Genomic DNA, 21,322 nt, shown 5'->3' on the forward strand with positions numbered 1-21,322 from the left:
TGTCCCAAGGTTATGCCCGAAGCTCAAAACAGATAGCATGCTGTCTTTTTCAGCATAAATACCTAACTCAAACTCCATCTTATATTTATTAAAACTTAACTTAGACAGTTCACGTATTGCTACAGCAGGGGGCAGTATGCGCTCCACAGGTTGGTTTGTGATCCGTCAGAGAGCAAGAAGAAGAAGAAGAAGAAGAAGAAGAAGAAGAAAAAAAACGTAAACAGTGCACATGGTGGCTCTCTTTAGCATGACTAGCCCAAAGTTACTCTGTGGTTTACTGCAGTCCCGATGACACCAGAAGGAGAACTTCCGGAGGCAACATGACAACACTGAGGAGGATTCATTCATGGCTGCCCCTCCCGCAGCGACTCCGCGCACCCAGCTGTAACGTTAGGACGTTAGGACCCAGCTGTAACGTTAGGACGTTAGGACCCAGCTGTAACGTTAGGACGTTAGGACACAGCTGTAACGTTAGGACGTTAGGACACAGCTGTAACGTTAGGACGTTAGGACACAGCTGTAACGTTAGGACAGCAGCAGCAACAAGCTGCACGCTGCTTCAGACACTCAGCACCGGGCACACACACCGGCCGAGAGCTGCGGCTCCCGCACACTCTAGGGCGTTTGCACTCTCCGCATGCAGGTGGAAGAACACAGATGACTTCAGCAGTGGTCAGCACGAGGAGGAAGATGATGATGAAGATTTCATTGGTGACAGCGAGGTGGAGGAGCTGTTCCAGCTGCAGGTTCCTGCAGGCCTCGGAGAGGGTCAGCAGAGAGTGTTCATCGTTCACCCTGATGTCAAGTGGGGAAGCAGGAAACAGCACCTGACAACCGGTAACGTGTGTGTGTGTGTGTGTGTGTGTGTGTGTGTGTGTGTGTGTGTGTGTGTGTGTGTGTGTGTGTGTGTGTGTGTGTGAAAAACTGTCCTGTCCTGAGGAGTGTCCCGGGACAGTCAGACACTGTCCCGGGACACTCCTCAGGACACTACTAACAGGACAGGATCGTTTTTCTGCCACTGCTGCTGGAGAATCCCTCACTTTACCGCTCTGTGTGCAGCTGAGCTGATGATGGCTGAGGCCGTGGGGCTTGTGAACACTTTGGACAACTGGAGAGTTGTGGACAAGATCATCCTGTCCACCAAAACACCAGAGAAGAAGAAGATATTTGGCAAAGGCAACTTCCAGTCTCTGACAGGTATTGTCTCCATTATGTGTCCAGCTGTGCATCTGTGCAGGGAGTGTGTCTTTATACGACTCTGTGCTTCTTTTACCCCTTCAGAGAAAATCAGGCAAACAGCAGGGATCAGTGCAGTGTTTGTGAATGTGGAGCGTCTGTCTCCTTTGTCTGAGGTAAGTTTATTTGAAAATCACTCTCTGGCTGGCAGCATACAGGAAGGGTTTACACACTGACGGCCATGTTTCCCTCCACACAGAGGGAGTTTGAGGAGGCCTGGGGGGTTAAAGTCTTTGACAGATACTCAGTGGTGCTCCACATCTTCCGTTGCAACGCCAGGACAAAAGAGGCCAAGTTACAGATCTCTCTGGCAGAGATCCCCTTGTTAAGGTAACTTTGCCTGCTCAAAATTTCCCATCATTGACATGTTTTTTTTCTTCTCCAATTTATGTTTTTCCCATCACCCATTGGGATTTTAAAATGTCTTCATCTGATGGTGGCAGATCTCGTCTGAAAAATGAAATGGCGAACTTGGATCAGCAGGGTGGAGGGTCGAGATACATCGGAGGTTCAGGTAACATCCTGAGCGATTTTAAACCGCAGCATACACATGTATGTATGAATGTATGGATGTTAAGCATTGCTTCAGCTTGGTGATTGGTGCCTCCAGGTGAGACCCTGATAGAGGTGCAGCAGAGACTGCTGAAGGAGCGGGAGATGAAGATTCGCTCAGCGCTGGAAAAACTGCGGAGAAAGAGGCACCTGCTGCGATCCCAGCGGAAACACAAGGAGTTCCCCATCGTCTCTGTGTTAGGATACACAAACTGTGGTGAGAGACCGGAAACGGTGCTGCAACGTTTGTTTTATTGAAACATCACAAAACCAAACATACACTGTCATTTTGCCATATTCACGTCCTTTCAACAGTCCTTATGACATGTTCTTCAGCTGCAACAATAATTGCATTTTTGCAGATGCATCTTACAAAACCAATCTAGAAATTACTGCCATGAAATCATACTAATAAAAAAAAAAAATGACTTGGCCATGATCATATTAGATTAAAATATAATATGCACTCTACCATAATATTATCATTGCAGTAGCAGAGGCATTACAGGCATCCACCTCTTTAAGAATTTTGGCTTCTGAAGCCGTAAGGCATATGTGATTCTTTTTTCCAGTTGGTATAGCTTTAAACATGGTTTCGATAATGCGATGTTCAGCAGTTTGTGAGGATGTTGGCCACACTTTGGTTTAGTTTCTCTCCATCATCTGTCCAGGAAAAACCACCCTGATCAAAGCACTGACTGGCGACAGTGGACTTCAACCCAGAAACCAGCTGTTTGCTACGCTGGATGTCACCGTCCACGCCGGCCAGTTGCCCAGTCACATGACTGTTCTGTACGTGGACACCATCGGCTTCCTGTCCCAGCTGCCCCACCAGCTCATCGACTCCTTCTCTGCCACGCTGGAAGATATTAAACACTCTGTGTGTACATGTACCTGGTGCTCACGATGAGGGTGTTTGTGATGAAATGCAGATCCAAAGTTTTCAGTGCGACTGGTTTTAAAAGAGAGTAAGAGTTGTTGACTCGTCTTTCCCGCCCTTCCAGGACCTGTTGGTTCACGTGCGAGACATCAGCCATCCAGAGACGGTGAACCAGAAGGTAAACGTACTGAGAGTACTGAAGAACATGCAAATCCCCGACCGGCTGATGAGCTCCATGATAGAAGTCCACAATAAAATTGACCTCATTGACAAGTAAGAAAACAAAAATCCACAAACCTATTCTAAGACTTTCAAAGATCTTTTAGAATGCAAAATAAGACCCAAGTTTATCCTTAAAGGTCCCCTATTGTAAAAAGTGAGGTTTCCATTTCTTTTTAGATCATAAAGCAGGTCGAGGTGCTATAAAAATAATGTGAAAGTATCAAAATGCTCAATCCACAGATGTACACAGCACGTATTCAGAAACTGGGCCTTTAAAACGTGCCGTTAGGACTTCCGTACGGTTGTGATGTCACAACTACACTATATATAGGTAGAAGGTGCCAATGGTGCTGCAGAGACTCAGAGAGTGAAGATGCGGAAGATCTGGGGTGGATCCCAAGTCTTTTATTTGATAGCTCCTCGCTTAAACAGGAAGATGTTCTGGTCCGTCTTCTTGAAGGCCGTCTCAGAGCGCTTATTCCTGCCCCGAGGAGCGAGGATGGAGGAGGGATCTCCGAAAGCTAAAAGCCGTCGCTGACTCCGCTCATACAGCTGACAAATTTCACATGATGCTTCAGAGGAAAGGAAGTCTCATCCATGCTTCCTCGGTGGAACGGACTAATATGCAAGGAATTGAAGCAAATGAAGGAACCGTGGATGCAATTTAAGAGAAGTGAGATTCAGCCCAAGAGCGCAGATGCAGAAGACACAAAACGCTGACCAATCAGAGGAGACTGGGCTTTTTGCCATAGTGGGCCATGAAGAGACGGGCACTAAAACGGAGCATTTCAGACACAGGGTGAATACAGGTATATTCAGACAGACTGTCTGAGAAAAATAATGTGTTTTTGAACATTAAAAAACATGTTATGTTCGAGTAGAAAGCCAAAATACAAGTACTAACAGGAAAATCAGCATAATATTGTACCTTTTTTAAGGGGATGAGCAGCAGATCTCGACAGTAGATTCCATGACAGGTTGAATGTTTCCTTCCATCACAGAACCACAAAATGTAACTTACACAACTGAATTTAAGACATGAATTACCATATTTATCTGTACTCAAAACTATATAAGACATTACTTTTAGATGACTAAATTGCATACCTAATTAATCGTCCTCTTTTCCAGGACACACTGCATCCATATGGGTATTATTATGAGTGATATCATTTGTTGACCTTTTTGTGTGTGCTGTGTGAATTTGGTCGAGCCAGTACTTGGTTAAGTATTTTCTGTCCCTCCTCAGCTACCAGTGTCCAGAGCCCGACACACTGGCCATTTCTGCGTTGGAGCAGCGAGGCCTGGATGAGCTGAGGAAAGCAGTGGAAGCGGAGATTGTAAACTCGACAGGAAAACACATTTTAGACCTCACAGTTGACCTCAGCACGCCTCAGTTAAGGTTAGAGCTGTTTTTCTCACTGTTTTTATTTTTTATATTTGAGAATAAGAGAGCATCCACAGTTAATGCACGTCTTCGTCCACAGTTGGCTGTACAAGGAAGCCACCGTTCAGGACGTGCAGGTGAATGCAGATGAAGGCTCGGCAGTCGTCAAGGTGATCATCAGCGCCGCTGCCTACGGACGCTATAACAAAGTGTTCAGGCCCGTAGCAAAGTAGAGAGTCTTTCTTGCATCTTGCATGACAGCAGCTCCGAGGAAATGACTGCTCCATGTGGCCTGCAAACTTCTTTTTAAAGAAAGAAAAAGACTATGTATTGTACAGTATATTTAAATATTTGACAATCATTTTATAAAAGACGCTGTCGACATTCTTGTGGAACATATTTGTTAAAGGAGCTCAGTCTGATACTGTTAGCTACTGAGTTATTTAACTCAGAGGGACGTGGCTGACACGCTGCCTAATGTTTACATGCTGTGTAGCGTTCAAGAATCGTCGGATGTTACTTTAACCCCGTGTTGTCTTCCCGTCGACCGTGCAACTTTTAGTTTTTCTGGGTCAAAATTTGAACTTTTTTTTTTTTCAATGTTTTGGTCATATTTTTCAAAACTTTTGTTCCTTTTCCCCCAATGTTTTTTTTCCAATTTTTTTCTGCGCCTTTTGCCATTTTTGTGGGTTTTTTCCCCAAAGTTTCTGAAGCTTTGCCAGACATTTTAGTCACTTTTTTCCGCGTTCTTTCATAATTTTTCTTTTGGAATGCTATAAAATTTAATAAAGCATCCACATTTAAAGAAAGTAAGTGGGCTGATCATTTATTTTACTTGTGAATAGTGTTGTGTGGAACAATCCACGTTATTTTTCAGAAAATTTGGTTGAAAGAAACCCACTTTTCTGATAAAGATTTTTTTATTATTATTATTATTATTATTATTATATATATTTTTTTTTAAATGGGTCAAATTTGACCCGAGGACAACACAAGGGTTATAGCAACAATAACAAAACGTTTATTTGGTTTAATGTGCAGCATGAAAATGTCCATTCTTTCAGTTTTCAGCATTAAATCCATAAACAATAAGACAGCATTTTGAACAAATGTGCTCCAGCATCACAGCGTTGAGTGTCACAGCACATTTGCCCATTCGGGACAAACACCTGCCAACAACAATTTGGAGCTTACCTTTATAACCTTTATACCACAGCAACACCCAACGTACAGTACATACAAGAAACAACAGCCAAAGTCTGAACACATGAAACAACGTAGAGTATTTGGCCGCTACAATATTGCACCTGAGAGCTGTAGATTTGACACGTACAGAATGTTTTTTTTGGTGAATGTAACTTACAGAAACTCAGATTGTAAAATACAGATTTGGTTCTAAACATTTATTTCAGTTCAAGGTCTTAATGATACGGAAGAGGATTAGGGCCACATGTGAAAACACGTATTGAGTTCTGAGATTAAACTCAAATACATTTTTCACATGTGGCCCTACTCCTCTTCTGTATAACGACGACAAAAGTGCATAGAAATAGAAGTATCGAGAAGAGGAAATGAGGTATACAATAGCTCTTTTAGGAAAAGTTCCTGCTTTTGTTTGTTCTATCTCGCATTCTTCCGCAGAAGTTTTTTGTTCAGTTCAATGACCAGAGCGCAGAGCGGAAGTGGACCCACAAAGTCTCCTGCGATGATGTTGACGCTCTTGGGGTCCGACCCAGGCGCTTGCTCCTCCAGCCATTTCCTCAAACACTCCCAGTTACTGAAGGTCAGCGTCCGCAGGGATTGCTTCGGGTTCTTGGTGATGTAATATCTATCAGCTGTCAGGTTCAGGCCAGAGACGAAGAAGCCCTCTGGAAAAACAAGTTACTATGAGTTATCGGAATCACACAGTATGCTGTAATGTTACACTCTACCGGAGCAGCAACTAACGATTATTTTCATCGGCAATTAATCTGTGGATTATTTTCTTGATTAGTTGTTGTTTAGTCTATAAAATGTCAGAAAATGGTGTTTCCCAAAGCCCAAGATGAGTTCCTCAAATGTCTTGTTATGTCCCCAACTCAAAGATATTCCGATTACTGTCACAGAGGAGAGAAGAAACTAGAACATATTGACATTTAACAAGCTGCAATCGTAGAACTTTTCCTTTTTTGTTGTAAAAAATGACTCAAGCCAGCAGGCAAGTGTTATTTACATAAACTTCTGGTGTACTTACAAACTTTCCAATCCATCGTTTTATGAGTACATAACCTATTTGTACTACTTGTAGACGTTTGGTATCATTTCGGGCATTATTAGTGGGGTAATGTTAAGAGACACTTCGGATCCATTAGCCCCTGCGCTAAGCTATTCAGCTGATAACGCTACTCTACGCTAACTCTCCCAATGTTCGACCCAGGTGAAAAAAGCTTCTGGGGGGGGTGTTTGGCTCGAGGTCATGGTGCAAAGGACCCTAGGGTGAAATTACTCCGAACCATCACTTTAAGCTTGCCGCCGTACTCCGAGTCAGTGTGAGTTACCCTCACCTGGACGTCCCAGGTCTTTGTTCCAGTCCAGGTAACTGATCACTCCTTGTGCTGTGTGCTGGTTGGCCCACCAGTAAGGGATGGCAGGCCACAGCTCCTGATGTCTCGCTGCACTCTGGGAGTCGTAGGACAGGACGACCTGGTAACCAGATGCCCACAGGCTCCGCAGGGTCAGGACGGATTCCTGTGGAGGGCAGGGGAGCTTGTTTAAGGCAGAGTGTTGTTTTTATACGGTGAATCAGCTGTACGTGGAGAACGCTAACCTTCTGGGGGCAGAGCTTTGAGCCAAACAGCTTCTTCAGGGAGAAAATGAACAATTGATGGAGTTTGTCCTCGATTCCCTCAAAATGGCTGCAAGCAAGAATAACAATCTCCTTAGGGTGAGAGTCCAGCCAGGTGGCCACAGACGCCAGGGTTTCCTGTAAAGGGAGGACATTTATAGAAACATACTATAAAGGCCCAAAGAGTTGGAAGTTAATTACAGTAACTCACATTACTGTAATTCAGTAGTTTTCTTTTGTATTTTTACTTTTTAAAAGTAGTTTTTTAAAATCTGTAATTTTACTTTTACTTTAAATATGTTTTGTTTGAAGTATTGTAGGCTACTTTGCTACACTTTAAATCCCATCCGTTACGGAGTTGTGAAAAAAAGTAAATAAAAAAGGTCTCTAAGGTTGTTTTGTATCTGTCAGCAAACTAAACCGAAAGTCTATCAAATCTCAAAGACTGTGACTTCATTGAATAAGAATAAATATTTAAAAAAAGTATGTCTCCCCCTGCTGTTAAAAAGTAACTAAGTAACTTTTACACTGAGTTCATATTAAATGAGTTACTTTTTCATTTTTACTTGAGTAGATTTTTATACTGGTATACTTTCACTTGTAGAAAAAGTTCATCGAAGTAATAGTACTTTTACTTAAGTAGAATATTGTTGTACTCTTTCTACCTCTGCTGAGACTTACCAGTAAGATGACCGTACTCACCACAACGGTTAGATGTGTGTATATGACGTGTGTGAAGTACAGGTAGCTGGAGGAGTCGTCGGGTTTGTGTGCAACGCGGAGATCGAAGAAGCGAATCCCCATCGAAAGTTGCTCCTCGATGCTTTTGTCCTTGGGAGGAAGAGCAATTTATAAAAACATAAAACATACTCCTAGGATTGTGTCTTACACCACAGCAATACCTTCTGAGTCCCATAGGGGTCCTTCCACCCACTCTGACACAGTCCCCCTATCACTACATACTGTACATACCTGTGTTGTAGCCCATCTAAAGATGGCAGGTCTGGTGAAGCAGGAGAAAAGTCTGTCCAGGAGCCGGAAAAAGTCGGATTCAGACGGGACCAAGGGGGAGTTGATGTCCAGACAGTAACTCATGGCATCATGGCTCCCTGGACAAACAGGTGGCAATACAAAGAGAAATAAAGCTTTACAAGTTCCTCAACTCTGAAGTGGGAAAGACTGGTTTGGTTTCTGGTATACCTACTATACACACCTAACCACTAGACTCAGATGCAAAACACACATTCATTAACATCTAAAAGAATTTGTGATTGTTTTAATCTGTGTGTGTGTGTTTTGTGTGTGTGTGTGTGTGTGTGTGTGTGTGTGTGTGTGTGTGTGTGTGTTGTTTGTGTGTGTGTGTGTGTTATAGAATAGGCCTGTAGAAGTATAAAGAAAGGGTTAATATATAGAATAGATAATGTGTTCTCAGACTTCCTGAACAAATAAAGCTTAGCCAACCAATTAACTAAACCAATACAGGTGATCATAAAATAATAAGATGGACAAGGCGAAAAAAGTGAAATAAAAACAAAAGAATAATAAAAGATTGTATTTAGTTTACTATCATAGGAGAATAGCAGCAACTATTCACGTTTAGACCGGAAGCAGTGCATTTAGGCTAGATGGCATTTTTGTGTATAGAAATGACTTGATTTATTAATTGATGATCAGAAAATTGTTGATCCCGGAGTAGTTGGCTATTCTGCACTGGTAAGTTACATTATCACAAGTTAGGGTGAAAACAGCGAGCGAGAGAGAAAGTGAGAAAGTGTTCCATTTACCGGGTATGGCCAGGTTAGTGAGAGGGACGTCCCACAGCTCCGCGGGTAGAGCTGACATCCAGTCCTGGCAGCCGAGATCCATGTCGCACGGTCGGTCACACGCCTGCAGGAGACTCGCTCACTAAAACCAGCTGCGAACTTTAGATGCGAAACCCCTTTTAAAGTTAGTCATCATGTGCTCGATCCTGTCCTCTTCCTTTATCTAATTCCTTTCGACCGCAGGAGGAGGAGGGGGTCAGGGGGAGGAAGAGGGGGATGAAACTTGGATTTCCTGATTCTTCTGTGTTGATTGAACGCTACACCGTGTCACAAGTGTAGCACTTAAAGCTATGTTCCGCTGTTTAGGGACACTTCAGGAACATCAGACCACTTGTTTTTGTTTTTTTCTGCATACGTGCGTGTCTCTAAACACAATACATCAGAGCACCCGCAGCGTCGTTGCTGTGACGTTAGAAAAGGGGGCGGAGCAAATATCAAACAGGAAGTTGAGCTGATGTACCTATGTGATGTACGCATAGACAGTATTGTCGGACAGTATGAGTTGTCATGAATTCTAAAGTGATCATTTATTAATTGGCTGTATAGGTATATTTCTTTTTGCATTGATGATCTGATATTTTCAGAGCCTCAATCCACATATACATAATATACAAATGTTAACCTACTGTATGTTTATGGGTGAAATATCCCATGGTTGGTTCTCAATCAAAAAGAATCCTCAGTTAACATATGGCTTATTTTCTACTGTTTTAATGTGATTTTATTTATCTTAGAAAATCAGCAATGGGTTCCATAATGTGTAAAGGAAAGATGACACTTCCTTCAGTTGTTAAGACATTTTATTGTCATTGGACAGCAGACGTCTATATAATAATATATATAATAACACTACCTTTTCCACTTCAATTGACCTTTTCTAGCAGATGGTCTCTCGCTGGTGCATATTTTTTCACTGTTGTTTTAAAGGTGAGATTTGTCCTGTGTTAGGATAGTGAGTATAGTGACTGTGCCATCACATATCCTCCACACACAAGATGAGCTCTTGCCTCCAGACAGTACACAGTCCCTCACAGTAAACTCAACTGTTTAAAAACTAATTTGTTCCTCCCTCTGCCAAACGTTTAAATAACGCTTCCCTAGGCTATAGAGACAATAGGCTATGTGCAATAGTTTCATGGTGTTTTACTATGGGCTGAGGGAAATATGTGTCACGTGCAATATGTTTTTAGGATGTGTGCAATACTTTATGTGCAATTTATTGTTGTGACATGTACAGATGGTACTGTATTGTTTGTTCATATGTTGTTGTTTTTTTGTAAATGTCAAGGCGTTTATTTACATGTGCAGCTTTTAAGTCCAAAACTAATTTCCCTAAGGGGACAATAAAGTACATCGTATCGTGTTCTATTGTGTTTCAAAGGAGCAAATGAGTCATGATGTGATGTGTTGATGTGCAGTTTATTTACGCATCCCTCCATCATAAAAAGACAAGCTTTTCTACGTCTAACTCATCAACATATCATTCATGCAGCAGCCACTAAGAAGAAGGACAAAGAACAACACAGAGTCCCTGATTAAAGGTAGGGCAATAAAAAAACATAACCCTGTACATTCGAAACCACATCTGAGCTCTCTAACTGTTTGGATGTAGTATTGGAGAGACATGGAGGCTGCACAGTGTTACTGGAACAATGATTGACTTTTCAGTGATTGATTATAATTAGTGATTACTTCAACTGATACATTTCCAAATAAGTGCTGATGAGAGAATTCTTCTGAGAACATATGTGGGCCACTGAGAGCTCTTGTTACTCTGTGGCTCAGACCTGGTGTGGCTTTACATTATAGAGTGGCTATTTACATTGACCTGTGGGGGAAACAGAAACAGAGCATTTTAAAGTATTAGACAAACGGTATGGCAGGAAACACTCATCAATGGGACAAATTAAACCGTTTGGATCTTTTATGAATCCATTTAGTTGGAGTTATTTTCTTTATTTTTTTTATTATATGTACTTTTCAATCTATGGCAGTACTAAAAAAGCATTCAATTTGTCAGTTTACACATCTTTACATTAACTAGAGTCTCTTTATTAAATGAAAGAGACCTTAAAAAATAAACAGTAAAAATGTCAATGAATGGTTAACTTGAATATGATTGGTTGACATTTAAAGCCCATTAGTAAGAACATTCCTTACACTGATACACAGCTTTTTCCTGATATGTTGTTATGTTATGTTGTTTTGTGGCTTTAAACTCATCTGTATACCAGAGCTTTAAATGAATTATTTGCCTGTTTTTCACCTTCGTTGGAAAAGGATTGCACTGAACTGATCCCAGTACTGCAGAGTTTCAGAAGGATGATGTAACACAAACTATTGTGAGTGAATGCCAAAGCATTGAAAAGGAACACGTAGCCTACTGCAACACAAAAGCTTTTTTCCCCCCACTGTGGCCCTTCACTTTGGACTCCATAGTTTGACATTCGCTACACGCTCACTTCTTTTGTGTAAATGAACAAATGCCTTGGTGAGTAGACTGCAGCACAGGCATCTCGGAAGGAAACATTTTCACACTGATTTGTGCATCTGAGCGTTCGGTGAATAAAGTGAGGTGATTTGCTTAAAAATGCTCATGTTTATTGGAAAAGCTCATCTCCACAGGCACAGCGGTGCAGCATTATTTTAAAACAAGGCCGAACCTGTTGGCTCAAGTCAATTATAAGTAAAACAAGGCTGGGTTCATGCAAATAAGATTTCCATGCATTTTGCATAAGTTTCATGTCTTCTCTACATTCTCTATGGATAAATACACGTATTGTAGGTGGAGGTTACAGTTTAGCTGTTTCTTAAACTTGCTAAATAAAAAATAATAAAATGTTCTTCACCTACATTACAGTCATATGTGTTCATTGAATACATTATTTGTGCTTACTCATCTAAAATGTCTACAAGGTGAGATTAGTTGTATCATTATTGCTCTGGTCACTATAACATAAAACTGGCCACCTTTGCTGAGTCATGAAAACTGCTCCAGTACATTGCATAAATAGTGAACTAAATGTAAACAAACTAGTGCAGGAGCTTTAAAGGGTAATTTCTGTATTTTTCAACCTGGACCATATTTGTGTCTGGATCGCCAGACCTTCCTTCACAGCACTGTGGGAGAGGGTCTGACTAGTCCACACAGCATTCCGGGATGGGAGAAAAACGTGCTCTGGTTTATTGGCATTTCTTTAAATCAATCACAACCGTCTTGCATGGAGCCGCTGCCAAATGGAACTTGTTTTGTTGGAACATGTGTACGTTCAAAAGTAGTTTTAGTCGTGCAACAGAAAACTCAGACTGGACAGATAGTCTAGCTAGCTGTCTGGATTTACCCTGCAGAGATCTGAGGAGCAGTTAACCATAGTCCTCACAAATCCACCAACACAAAGGAAGCCCAAAGCAACGGACATCCGTTAAATGAGCGAAATCTGGTGGAATTTCCGTTGGCAACGAAGTAATCCCGGAAGTGGAACGTCGTGGATATAGACTACTAACTGACTAATGTGAACAAAAATCTTTGAAGTTGGTCCAGTATTGAGCGAGAACGCTGTAACCGGCAGCCGTGAACCAGGCTGCATTGTAACCTTACAGGTCAAATGGACAATGTTTCCGTCAGTTTCTGTCGACTAAAAGTTTTGGCCACTGACAGGCCCAGATTATTAAGTGTCTGACAACATTATGAAAAGGATCCCAATAGAGGTCGCCCTTTTTGTTTAACCAGAAACAGCTCCATTAAATTAAGCAATATTTTAAAGCTATAGTGCACAACTATTTTATATTAAAGAACGTCCGTTACATTCAAGCAATTGCCAAATGAGTTGCTACAAAGATAATTAAGACTGTCAGCTCCACAAAAGCCTCTGTATGTCTCAGTATGGCTATGTTTAGAAAATGGTGTCGTCCGGCGACTTTTGCGCGCAGAAGCTCGAGTGATACATTTTACATCGCTGCTACGCAGAGTTCAGCTTTGAAGACAAAGAGGACATCAAAATTACAAGATAATTACCTCTTCTGAAGAGTCCATCATGTTTCTTTAATCCTCCGTGTCCTCCTTGATTTGACGGTTAAACGCAACCATCAACTGCGTGGAGGAGGGGTAGGGGTGGGGGTGGTGCACGATCACCGAAGGCTTGCGTCATGTGGATGCTCCGACAGTGCTGTTGTCATTACTTAGAATTAGTGAACTGCAGGTGCACAATTGCCCGATAACTTAAATTGCAGCTTGTTTCGCCTCAGCCAAATGCAGCGGTCTCGCTTAATACTGGACCAATGTCAAAGATTGTTGTTCCCATCAGTCACTTAGAACCCAAAACATAGGAACATAGGGTCCAGGTTGAAAAAACCCAAAGTTACCCTTCAAGACTGAAATATACATTTCACTGCCTCCAAATAAGTGCATTTGTATATTCAAAGAAATAATTCAAGTACTCTTTTTCTGTCACTCTTAACAAAACAAGCTCATGTGTATTTCATGCTGTGGTTCACTTTTTTTTGTTGTAGAATAACTCAAATTGGTGAGAAGTCATGAGGACCATTTAAGTAGTTTCTCATTCAGTGTAACGACAGTCGGAACAAACTGGCTCTCCGCAATAAAGTCCCCAGCAATGATGTTGAGAGAGCCGACTTTGGAGCCGGGAGTCTGCTCCTTAACCCAGCTGAGCAGTGTTGGGTACGTGGACATCACCAAGTCCTTCAGGGACTCTGTCGGGTGTGTGCAGATGTATTTTAGGTCCTCGGTCAGATTCATTCCCGTGACGAAAAAACCTCCTAAAACACAAAATACGCACATTAAATTTTACGAGTGGTGTGGGCCAAATACAGCCTTAATTCAAAAGAAATTAATCATCAATTACATTCCCAGGCTGTGTTTGGATTACCTGGTCTGCCATGTTGTTTCCGGTGTTCAAAGTCTTCGATCAGAGCCTCAGCTTTGCATTTATTGGCCCACCAGTAAGGAATATGTGGCCACAGGTCGCCGTGGCAGCTGGCGATATTGTGTTCATAGGACACCATCACTTGGTAGCCTAAAGCCCACAGGTTTCGAAGAGTTAACACTTCCTGAAATCAGCAGAATATAACAGGCTTTGTTTCATTTTCTGTCAAGTATTTTTTATGTTATTTAAAACATCACATTGGCGTTATTCTATATCTTTCTTCCTTTAAAAAAGGAGGCTCTGTTCCAAGGCTGTATTTGTTGTTATTAGCATAGATACAAATCAATGGGAATTGATAGTGTCATCAACAAACTTAAAGATAAGGTAATTGTTAACCGATTTCATGCTGTGAAGTGAAATATTAACTTTAGCCACATAATGTTAGCAGTACTTTGTTAGCATCATTTTGCTAGCCTTAAATTGGTTTCTCATGAGCACAAGATACTTTTACATGCTCACAAGAAAAGTATCTTGTGTTCATCAGAAAGTATCTCGTGCTCACGAGAAGAAAAACAATCCCCATGTCCCTTTAGGGGGTCTGTAGCTCCCTGACATGAAAGCCCTGTGTTTTATGACCATCCATCCATCCTGACCTCCTCCCTACGCGGTCCACAGCATTCTCATACAGCAGCAGTCCATGTGGTGCATACAGCAATTAATACTTGGAATACGTACGAATTACAGTGCATTAATTTTCGTAGCTATATGTACGAATGGTTCATGAGAATAGCCTGAATGGTGTGACTCACTGATGTGTTTTTAATAGTTTTTGGACAAGGAAGGAATGAGATATATCAAGATTTAGCTACACAGAAAATTCTACTTGTTAATGGGATCAATTGACTGTTTTTTTGTTTTTTTTCATTCACTGACAATAGGAAACATGTAGATTATGGCCAGCCTCATTCTTTAAGCCTTAATTCAAAGCTAGAGGAGAAGTTGTACCGTTTTGGGACAGAGTTTGGAGGTGAATATGTTGCGTATGGTGGTGAGCAGCAGCGTGTGGAGCTCTTGGCTCAGGCCGAGGAAGTGGCTGAAGGAGAGGATGACCACCTCTTTGGGATGAGCATCCAGCCACTCTCGTATCTCCATTAGAACAGTCTGCCAGGAAAAACACAAGTTAGTCTGCTTCTACTGCCAGACTTGATAATGTAATGCACAATTTACAGCCATATTGTACTGTAAAAGCCAAATGCACACGTGGAACTTGTAACATTGCCAGGTTCAGTTATCTGCTAGGGCTGGATTTTTAGTAATTACCACATGACTCCAACATGATGGATAACAACCTGCAAGATCTGTTCTGGATAGACACGTTCTTTTTTTGCCTCTTACCACCTGATGAAACAGTGAGTGAAGAGCGTTTTGACTAATCTTCATCAAAACTATTTAAATGCTTGTTCTGCAACTCAGTACCACCGAAATGTCATTAAAACAGTTTGCAGCTCCTGTTGCCACATGAATATTTCCAGAAAATGTATGAGTTACGGTGCATGTGAGAAAGAAGGGGGCTAAACGTGTGACTATGTTACTTAAAAAAAAAGAAATAACACCCACTTCCTCTTTTGAGCGAGGAAACGTTGAATTCATAAGCAATAAAAAGCCTTCGTTGGACCACTGGTTTACGGTGGCAAATTTTACATAAAAATGATGTGTTCCCACTACAATAACCTTAAAAAGAATTTCAGAGGGATTTCAGAGTGATTTATTTGGACAGTGATGACAAAACCAATCTAATTAAAGTCTTAAAAAAGCAGAGACGAGAAGATTTAGTATCTCACTGCAGCAATGATTGTTTGCTGAGCACGACTTTACTCTTGTCCTTTATGGTTATCTTTATGGTTATTATTGTGGATGCACATGGCTTTCACAGGAGCATAAATGTCACCGTGGCAACATCCTGGTGGACATAATGTGTGTGTGCACTCATTACTTCACCTCCACAGTGAGCGTGGTGTAGACACCGTGGTAGAAGTACAGATCAGTGGAGCTGTCATTGGGCCTGTGTGCAATTCTCAAGTCACAGTATCTGACCCCACAGTCCAGCTGTTGCTTTATAGTGTACTCCTGCAAGACACGGGATGCACAATCCGTTACATGAACTTCAGCTTAACCCTCATGCCCTCCCTTAAAAAACTTACTCCGACACCTTCGGGAGGCAAAAATGTCCACGCCACACAAAACTGTTATTAAATCATCATATATCAATATTTTTTTCTGCTTTTTTTCATAAATCACTTAAACAACTTATAACCTAATCAAAACTACCAAACATTCAATCATTTTCAGGATTTTAACCCTTTAAATGCCAGTTTATGTATTTGAAGTATTTCATTTTTTATTACAAAAACACAAAAAATATTTTTTTCCATATAATGAATAATATCTAGATGGGGCTTTGGTGGTGATTGATTTGGTTTGGATATGTCAAAGATAAGCAACAAAATTAATTTGATTGCATTAGTATTTTTACATAGTTCCAGATACTCCCCTTTGGACACCTTGCGAGGCAAAATGTACATGTCCAAAACACTGATATTACATATATCAATATTTTTTTCTGCTTTTTTTCATAAATCACTTAAACAACTTGTAAATTGCTCAAAACTACCAAAAATTTAATAATTTTCTGGATTTTAACCCTTTAAATGCCAGTTTTAAATCTTTGAAGTAACAATTATTTATGAAAAACCCAACAAAACATTAATTATTTTCCATAAAATAAATCATAGGGGGAATGGGGCTTTGGTGGGGATTAGAGGCTTGGATATGTCAAAGATAAGCAACAAAACTGATTTGATTGCATTAGTATTTTTATGTAATTCCAGATACTCCCTTTGGACACCTTCGAGGCAAAAATGGCCCCATTGACTTCCATTATAACCACATGTTTTGATCTCTCTGCCTTTACAGTATAAAACCATGCATTCTGTAATGTCAGCATTTCATTTGGAAGAAAACTAGTCATATTTGACATTTTTACAGTATTTCACCAGATTCAACCATTTTGCCCTTGTAGGCCGATGCATGAAATTATAGTTATATTATGGAGCTGTGTGTGTGTGTGTATGTGTGTGTGTGTGTGTGTGTGTGTGTGTGTGTTTGTATGTGTGTTTGTGTGTGTGTGTGTGTGTGTGTGTGTGTGTGTTTTGTGTGTGTGTGTGTGTGTGTGTGTGAGGTTTGCGTAAACCTGTAAGCAAGCAATGATCACTTTAGGGCTGAAAAAAGGCATCTTTTGAAGGATGCATTTCATGTGTCTTTGAAGACGTGCTTGAATAAAAACATTGTCTCCTGCATTTGCTGTAAACTGGCGCTTATCATTTCAAATGGTTTGTGGGACATGGTGGCCCTGAAGACTGGTCTCCCACTATGGACATCCCACAGGCTCCGGGTGGATTCCCCTTTGGACCGGTAATACACACCAGCCAAGTGTGAAGTCCCATGTATGTTAAAATCTCTTGAGCATCCACATCACTCCATCCTGAGATTGAACACCTCCCGTGTAGGTTTGTCATTTCCTGAATCAGCTGGATCAAGTCAAGAGTGAAGAAAAGGTTGAAAGAGGATGCCACATCATGGATTCTTGATATGGCATATCTCGTGGGCTCTGACATCATGCCGGTCGGTGCTTGAATGTTGCGCAGCGTCTCCGTTATTAGATGGAGACCAGACTTGCCAATTCTTCACTGTCCAGTCAATGTTAGGATGGACAGGATCTTCAGTGTCCCTCTCCACTTTCAGAGGAAGGTTAGAGGCACTCACAGAGTTGGAGGACACCAGTGACCATTTTGTCAGACTCCAGAAACTTGTGTCATCTTCAGATGAGTCCTGCAGTTGGCTGGAAGATAAAGGCTCCTTCTCTTTGCTCCAGGTCTGTCTCCTTCTCTAGAGCCAGGTGCATCAACACACTAATAGTTGTTTTGTTATACTTCCAAAATCTTCAAAAAGTACAGATCTTTTTATTCATTCATTCCTGTTATAAGTCCTTTATAACCCATACTTCCTTCCTTCCACACACTCACCACATAACATCTACTCACACAAAGACCTTTATGCTTATGCAGCATACACACACACAACAGCTCCATAATATAACTATAATTTCATGCACGGCCTACAAGGGCAAAATGGTTGAATCTGGTGAAATACTGTAAAAATGTCAAATATGACTAGTTTTCTTCCAAATGAAATGCTGACATTACAGAATGCATGGTTTTATACTGTAAAGGCAGTGAGATCAAAACATGTGGTTATAATGGAAGTCAATGGGGCCATTTTGCCTCGAAAGGTGTCCAGAGGGAGTATCTGGAATTACATAAAAATACTAATGCAATCAAATCAGTTTTGTTGCTTATCTTTGACATATCCAAGCCTCTAATCCCCACCAAAGCCCCATCTACATATTATTCATTATATGGGAAAAAAATCATTTTTGTGTTTTTTTATAAAAAATGACATACTTCAAATACATAAACTGGCATTTAAAGGGTTAAAATCCTGAAAATGATTGAATGTTTGGTGGTTTTGATTAGGTAAGAAGTTGTTTAAGTGATTCATGAAAAAAAGCAGAAAAAATATTGATATATGATGATTTAATAACAGTTTTTGTGCGTGGACATTTTTGCCTCGAAGGTGTCCAGAGGGTACAAAATGAATCATTTAAGTATAAAAGACATGTAAGAGTAAAAAACACTGGATTTAAAAAATCTGACTGAAAAGGATTCCTACAAAATTTCATGCCATAAGAAGTAACACAGCAAAATGATCACGAAATGAAAAAAAAAAATTGAGAAAAATGTACAAAAATGACCGAAGAGGGCATGAGGGTTAAAACCTTTTCTTTATTTTATTAACAATAAACAGGGCCACGCGGAATCTGCGGACACAGAATTCCGCAGAATTTTCTGCAGACTTTTCCTCAGATTTCAAATTCAGCAGATTTTCATTCTGGATCACAGTTGAAAACTGTAAAAGAAATCTGCAGATTCCGTTTGGGTCTGACAATGAGTAATATTGCATTTATTACTGTGATCTATTACCTGGGTTATCGCCCACTTGTAAACAAAGGGGCGAATAAGAGGCTTCATGTATTTGTCCAGCTTTTGAAGCATGTCTGGCTGGGTGAGGTCCACAGGGGATCGGTCATTCATATCCAGACAGTAGGTTATTGCATTGTGGCTGCCTAATGGGGAGGAGATAATACTAATAATAGTCACTAGACATTTGATTGCTTCATGTAATAGCTATGGTGGCCCTGAGAGCTCAAATTACTGCAACTAAGGAAAATACATGCAAATAGACAAAAGACATGAAGAAAACATTTTCGTCACTGTATAGGATACTCTTATAATTTGTTAAGAGTTATTAAAGGGTTGAGGGTACACTGAAACCACTCACCCACGTTTCTACTAATAACGTTCAGTCTGGATCAATGGAAGTAGATTTCCAATGATTGCCTAGAAAAGTCACCTTCCACTCTCTCTGTGTTACCGTTCTCAAACACTGTAGCTAGCAAGCCACACGCTGAAAATGGCAAGTTTTGAAGAAAATTTGGATCGTGCAACAAGGCAGGTCTCTTGGTTCTTTCGGGGAATGAGTGTAATGATTTACAAAGAATATGTTTACAGCATTACCTCTCTACCTGGGATGTTTTGGGACCGATAGAGGATTGCTGTGTGGACCAAGTAGCCACACCGTGATACACTGGTAAGAGATAATGAGGTTTAAACATGTATCAGCTAATTTAAATAGCTCATGTTACTGTATTGTGTGAGCAGTTACTTAATTTAATATTGTATGTGGCGTTTTCTTTTGCTGGGTGCAAATGTTCCACCAAAACAAGTTCCTTCCTGAGACTACTTAGCAGAGCCACCGTTGCTGCGTCCGGAGCTTAGCGCCGCCCAAGACGATTGTGCAGACCTTACTCCACAGCGCTGTAGTCTGCTAATACGAGACTAACGTTCAACCAACAACCACTTCACCAAACACTAGTGTGCTGTAATGTGGCAGCCTACCCGGGATGGCCAGCTGGTACAGGGGGGTGTCCCACAGAGCGCATGGCAGGTGAGACATCCAGCTCTCCATGGGCAGCTCTCCCAGGCTCAGCTCACTCAGCCCGGACACCACCACGGAGGACATACCGAGCCCCAGCGTCTGCACGAACACACATTTAATGAGTGAGATTATTAAATGCGGTTTCCCGTTGTGTTACATCAGCAGCTAGGGTGGGGGGCTTAATTATGATGAATATCACATAGAAAACTTGTGTATCGTGTTCAGTAGCACGCACAGTAATGTGAGTCCTGTGTATCTCACTTACTTGATCAAACTGCTGCTGCTGCTTTCTTCCTTCCTTCCACCCGCCAAACCAGCTGAACCAGCCGAACCAACCGAACCAGCCGAACCAAACGCGATGACTCCAACTAAAGGCGCGTGCCAGAAGAAGTCCATCCCAAAGCGTTACAACATGTCATGGCTGCACATCAAACATGTATGATGTGGTCCGGAGATAAAGCGTGGCCGCGTGTCCCTCCCCAGTCTGGTTACCCTTTACACCTGCATAGCCCGGGATGACAGGGACGGTGGGCACGGCGCATTTTAGCTTCAATTATCGATTATCCATGACGATCGAATATCCTATCCAGTATGATCTGCTGGCTGCTTCAGCGGCATCAAGATCGAGTGAGGTGCTCGGTGCGCCGGCCGGGTGTTTGTCAGTCTCTGGGGGTGCAGCAGCAGAGTGCGCGCGGAGAGGGCGGCACCGCGCCTGCTGACAGATCAGCAGATCGCAGAGCGGCTCTCCTCTTAAAGAGCCCACTGAAATGTCACAGAGATACAGAGAAAAGGGGCAGAAAGAGGGGAGGCGGGGGGCTTGCCGCTCTCTGTGACTGTAAACTCCCAAACACACTGCAGCCCTGCCCGAGTTGTGATGTCTCAGCAGGTGCTTCACATCAGCTGTTGCTGGAAAACACCTGGTGAGACTGGGTAGCTCACCTGGTAGAGCTTGCACCCCCCCCCACATACAGAGGCTCGGTCCTCGCCGCAGCGGTCGTGGGTTCAATTCCGACCTGCGACCCTTTGCTCTATGTCTTGTCCCCTTTCAAGTCCAAGCTGTCCTCTCAAATCTTTAATAAACAGAAACACCTGGTGAGATACAGGTACAACATGCTCCAGCATCTGTTTGGCATTTAGCTAAAAAAAGAAATAAATAGATACTCATGGCATCAGTTTGAGTTACAGATGTGTAGTAGAGCTGTAGTGGGTTACATGGCCTTTCTCATCAATAGTTTACAAAGCAAATTTTTTTTTTTTATATATTTTAAATTGTGTAATGTTTACATCCATGTTTGCTAACATCAGTGGCGGTCCATGTCCGCCTATTCAAATTCTAAAAGTTGAGTGTGTAAAACTCAAGTTGTTGTGGGGTTGATACAATATGTTACTTGCTACACGGAT

At 41.6% G+C, this 21,322-nt stretch overlaps 3 protein-coding genes across 6 annotated transcripts in view; 1 reads left to right on the forward strand and 2 right to left on the reverse strand.

The window, feature by feature from the left end:
• The first annotated feature begins 185 nt into the window (after positions 1-185).
• On the forward strand, positions 186-4,664 carry gtpbp6 (GTP binding protein 6 (putative)). 2 transcript variants are annotated; one of them, XM_039812077.1, is made up of 11 exons: positions 215-282; positions 422-837; positions 1,060-1,197; positions 1,282-1,352; positions 1,436-1,566; positions 1,680-1,750; positions 1,847-2,005; positions 2,460-2,668; positions 2,793-2,941; positions 4,140-4,292; positions 4,378-4,664. In XM_039812077.1, the coding sequence occupies exons 1-11, from the start codon at positions 230-232 to the stop codon at positions 4,508-4,510; spliced, it is 1,683 nt and encodes a 560-aa protein (XP_039668011.1). In that variant the 5' UTR covers positions 215-229; the 3' UTR covers positions 4,511-4,664. The 2 variants fall into 2 exon arrangements, with proteins under 2 accessions (XP_039668010.1, XP_039668011.1); XM_039812076.1 differs by having other exon boundaries at positions 186-837.
• A 615-nt stretch (positions 4,665-5,279) lies between these two features.
• Positions 5,280-9,307, reverse strand: si:dkey-66a8.7 (PI-PLC X domain-containing protein 1). Of its 2 annotated transcripts, none has more exons than XM_039812078.1 (6): positions 8,886-9,307; positions 8,074-8,210; positions 7,783-7,932; positions 7,084-7,239; positions 6,821-7,004; positions 5,280-6,145 (listed from the first exon to the last, which is right to left on the reverse strand). In XM_039812078.1, the coding sequence occupies exons 1-6, from the start codon at positions 8,965-8,967 to the stop codon at positions 5,898-5,900; spliced, it is 957 nt and encodes a 318-aa protein (XP_039668012.1). In that variant the 5' UTR covers positions 8,968-9,307; the 3' UTR covers positions 5,280-5,897. The 2 variants fall into 2 exon arrangements, with proteins under 2 accessions (XP_039668012.1, XP_039668013.1); XM_039812079.1 differs by having other exon boundaries at positions 7,804-7,932; positions 8,886-9,304.
• Positions 9,308-10,324: 1,017 nt separating this feature from the next.
• The window catches only part of plcxd1 (phosphatidylinositol-specific phospholipase C, X domain containing 1), a 12,764-nt gene continuing 1,766 nt past the window's right edge, over positions 10,325-21,322 (reverse strand). Inside the window, exons 1-9 of one of the 2 annotated variants that reach the window (XR_005640254.1) lie at positions 20,861-21,322; positions 20,187-20,683; positions 19,882-20,020; positions 18,907-19,049; positions 15,806-15,934; positions 14,813-14,968; positions 13,811-13,991; positions 12,940-13,700; positions 10,325-10,752 (exon numbers count right to left, since the gene is read on the reverse strand). The exon at positions 20,861-21,322 is cut by the window's right edge and continues 1,766 nt beyond it. Coding sequence is in view for 1 of the 2 variants with exons in the window: in XM_039811262.1 (XP_039667196.1) it covers positions 13,456-13,700; positions 13,811-13,991; positions 14,813-14,968; positions 15,806-15,934; positions 18,907-19,049; positions 19,882-20,005 (978 nt within the window). In the remaining variant the exon portion in view is untranslated. Of the gene's footprint in view, positions 13,701-13,810; positions 13,992-14,812; positions 14,969-15,805; positions 15,935-18,906; positions 19,050-19,881; positions 20,021-20,186; positions 20,684-20,860 lie in introns of both variants that reach the window. The other variant, XM_039811262.1, reaches the window with a different exon arrangement.

This window comes from Perca fluviatilis, chromosome 9 (assembly GCF_010015445.1).
Source record: "Perca fluviatilis chromosome 9, GENO_Pfluv_1.0, whole genome shotgun sequence".
In the NCBI taxonomy this organism is placed as follows: Eukaryota; Metazoa; Chordata; class Actinopteri; order Perciformes; family Percidae; genus Perca; species Perca fluviatilis.

What these genes read in the sequence shown, in the direction of transcription:
- gtpbp6 (XM_039812076.1), top strand. Translation starts at nt 321, where the DNA reads ATGACAACACTGAGGAGGATTCATTCATGGCTGCCCCTCCCGCAGCGA. An exon ending in GCAGAGATCCCCTTGTTAAG is followed by an intron (nt 1,567 to 1,679) that starts GTAACTTTGCCT and finishes TGATGGTGGCAG; the next exon opens with ATCTCGTCTGAAAAATGAAA. An exon ending in CTCAGCACGCCTCAGTTAAG is followed by an intron (nt 4,293 to 4,377) that starts GTTAGAGCTGTT and finishes CTTCGTCCACAG; the next exon opens with TTGGCTGTACAAGGAAGCCA.
- si:dkey-66a8.7 (XM_039812078.1), bottom strand. Translation starts at nt 8,967, where the DNA reads ATGGATCTCGGCTGCCAGGACTGGATGTCAGCTCTACCCGCGGAGCTG. An exon ending in TTAGATGGGCTACAACACAG is followed by an intron (nt 7,933 to 8,073) that starts GTATGTACAGTA and finishes CTTCCTCCCAAG; the next exon opens with GACAAAAGCATCGAGGAGCA. An exon ending in TGAGTACGGTCATCTTACTG is followed by an intron (nt 7,240 to 7,782) that starts GTAAGTCTCAGC and finishes CTCCCTTTACAG; the next exon opens with GAAACCCTGGCGTCTGTGGC.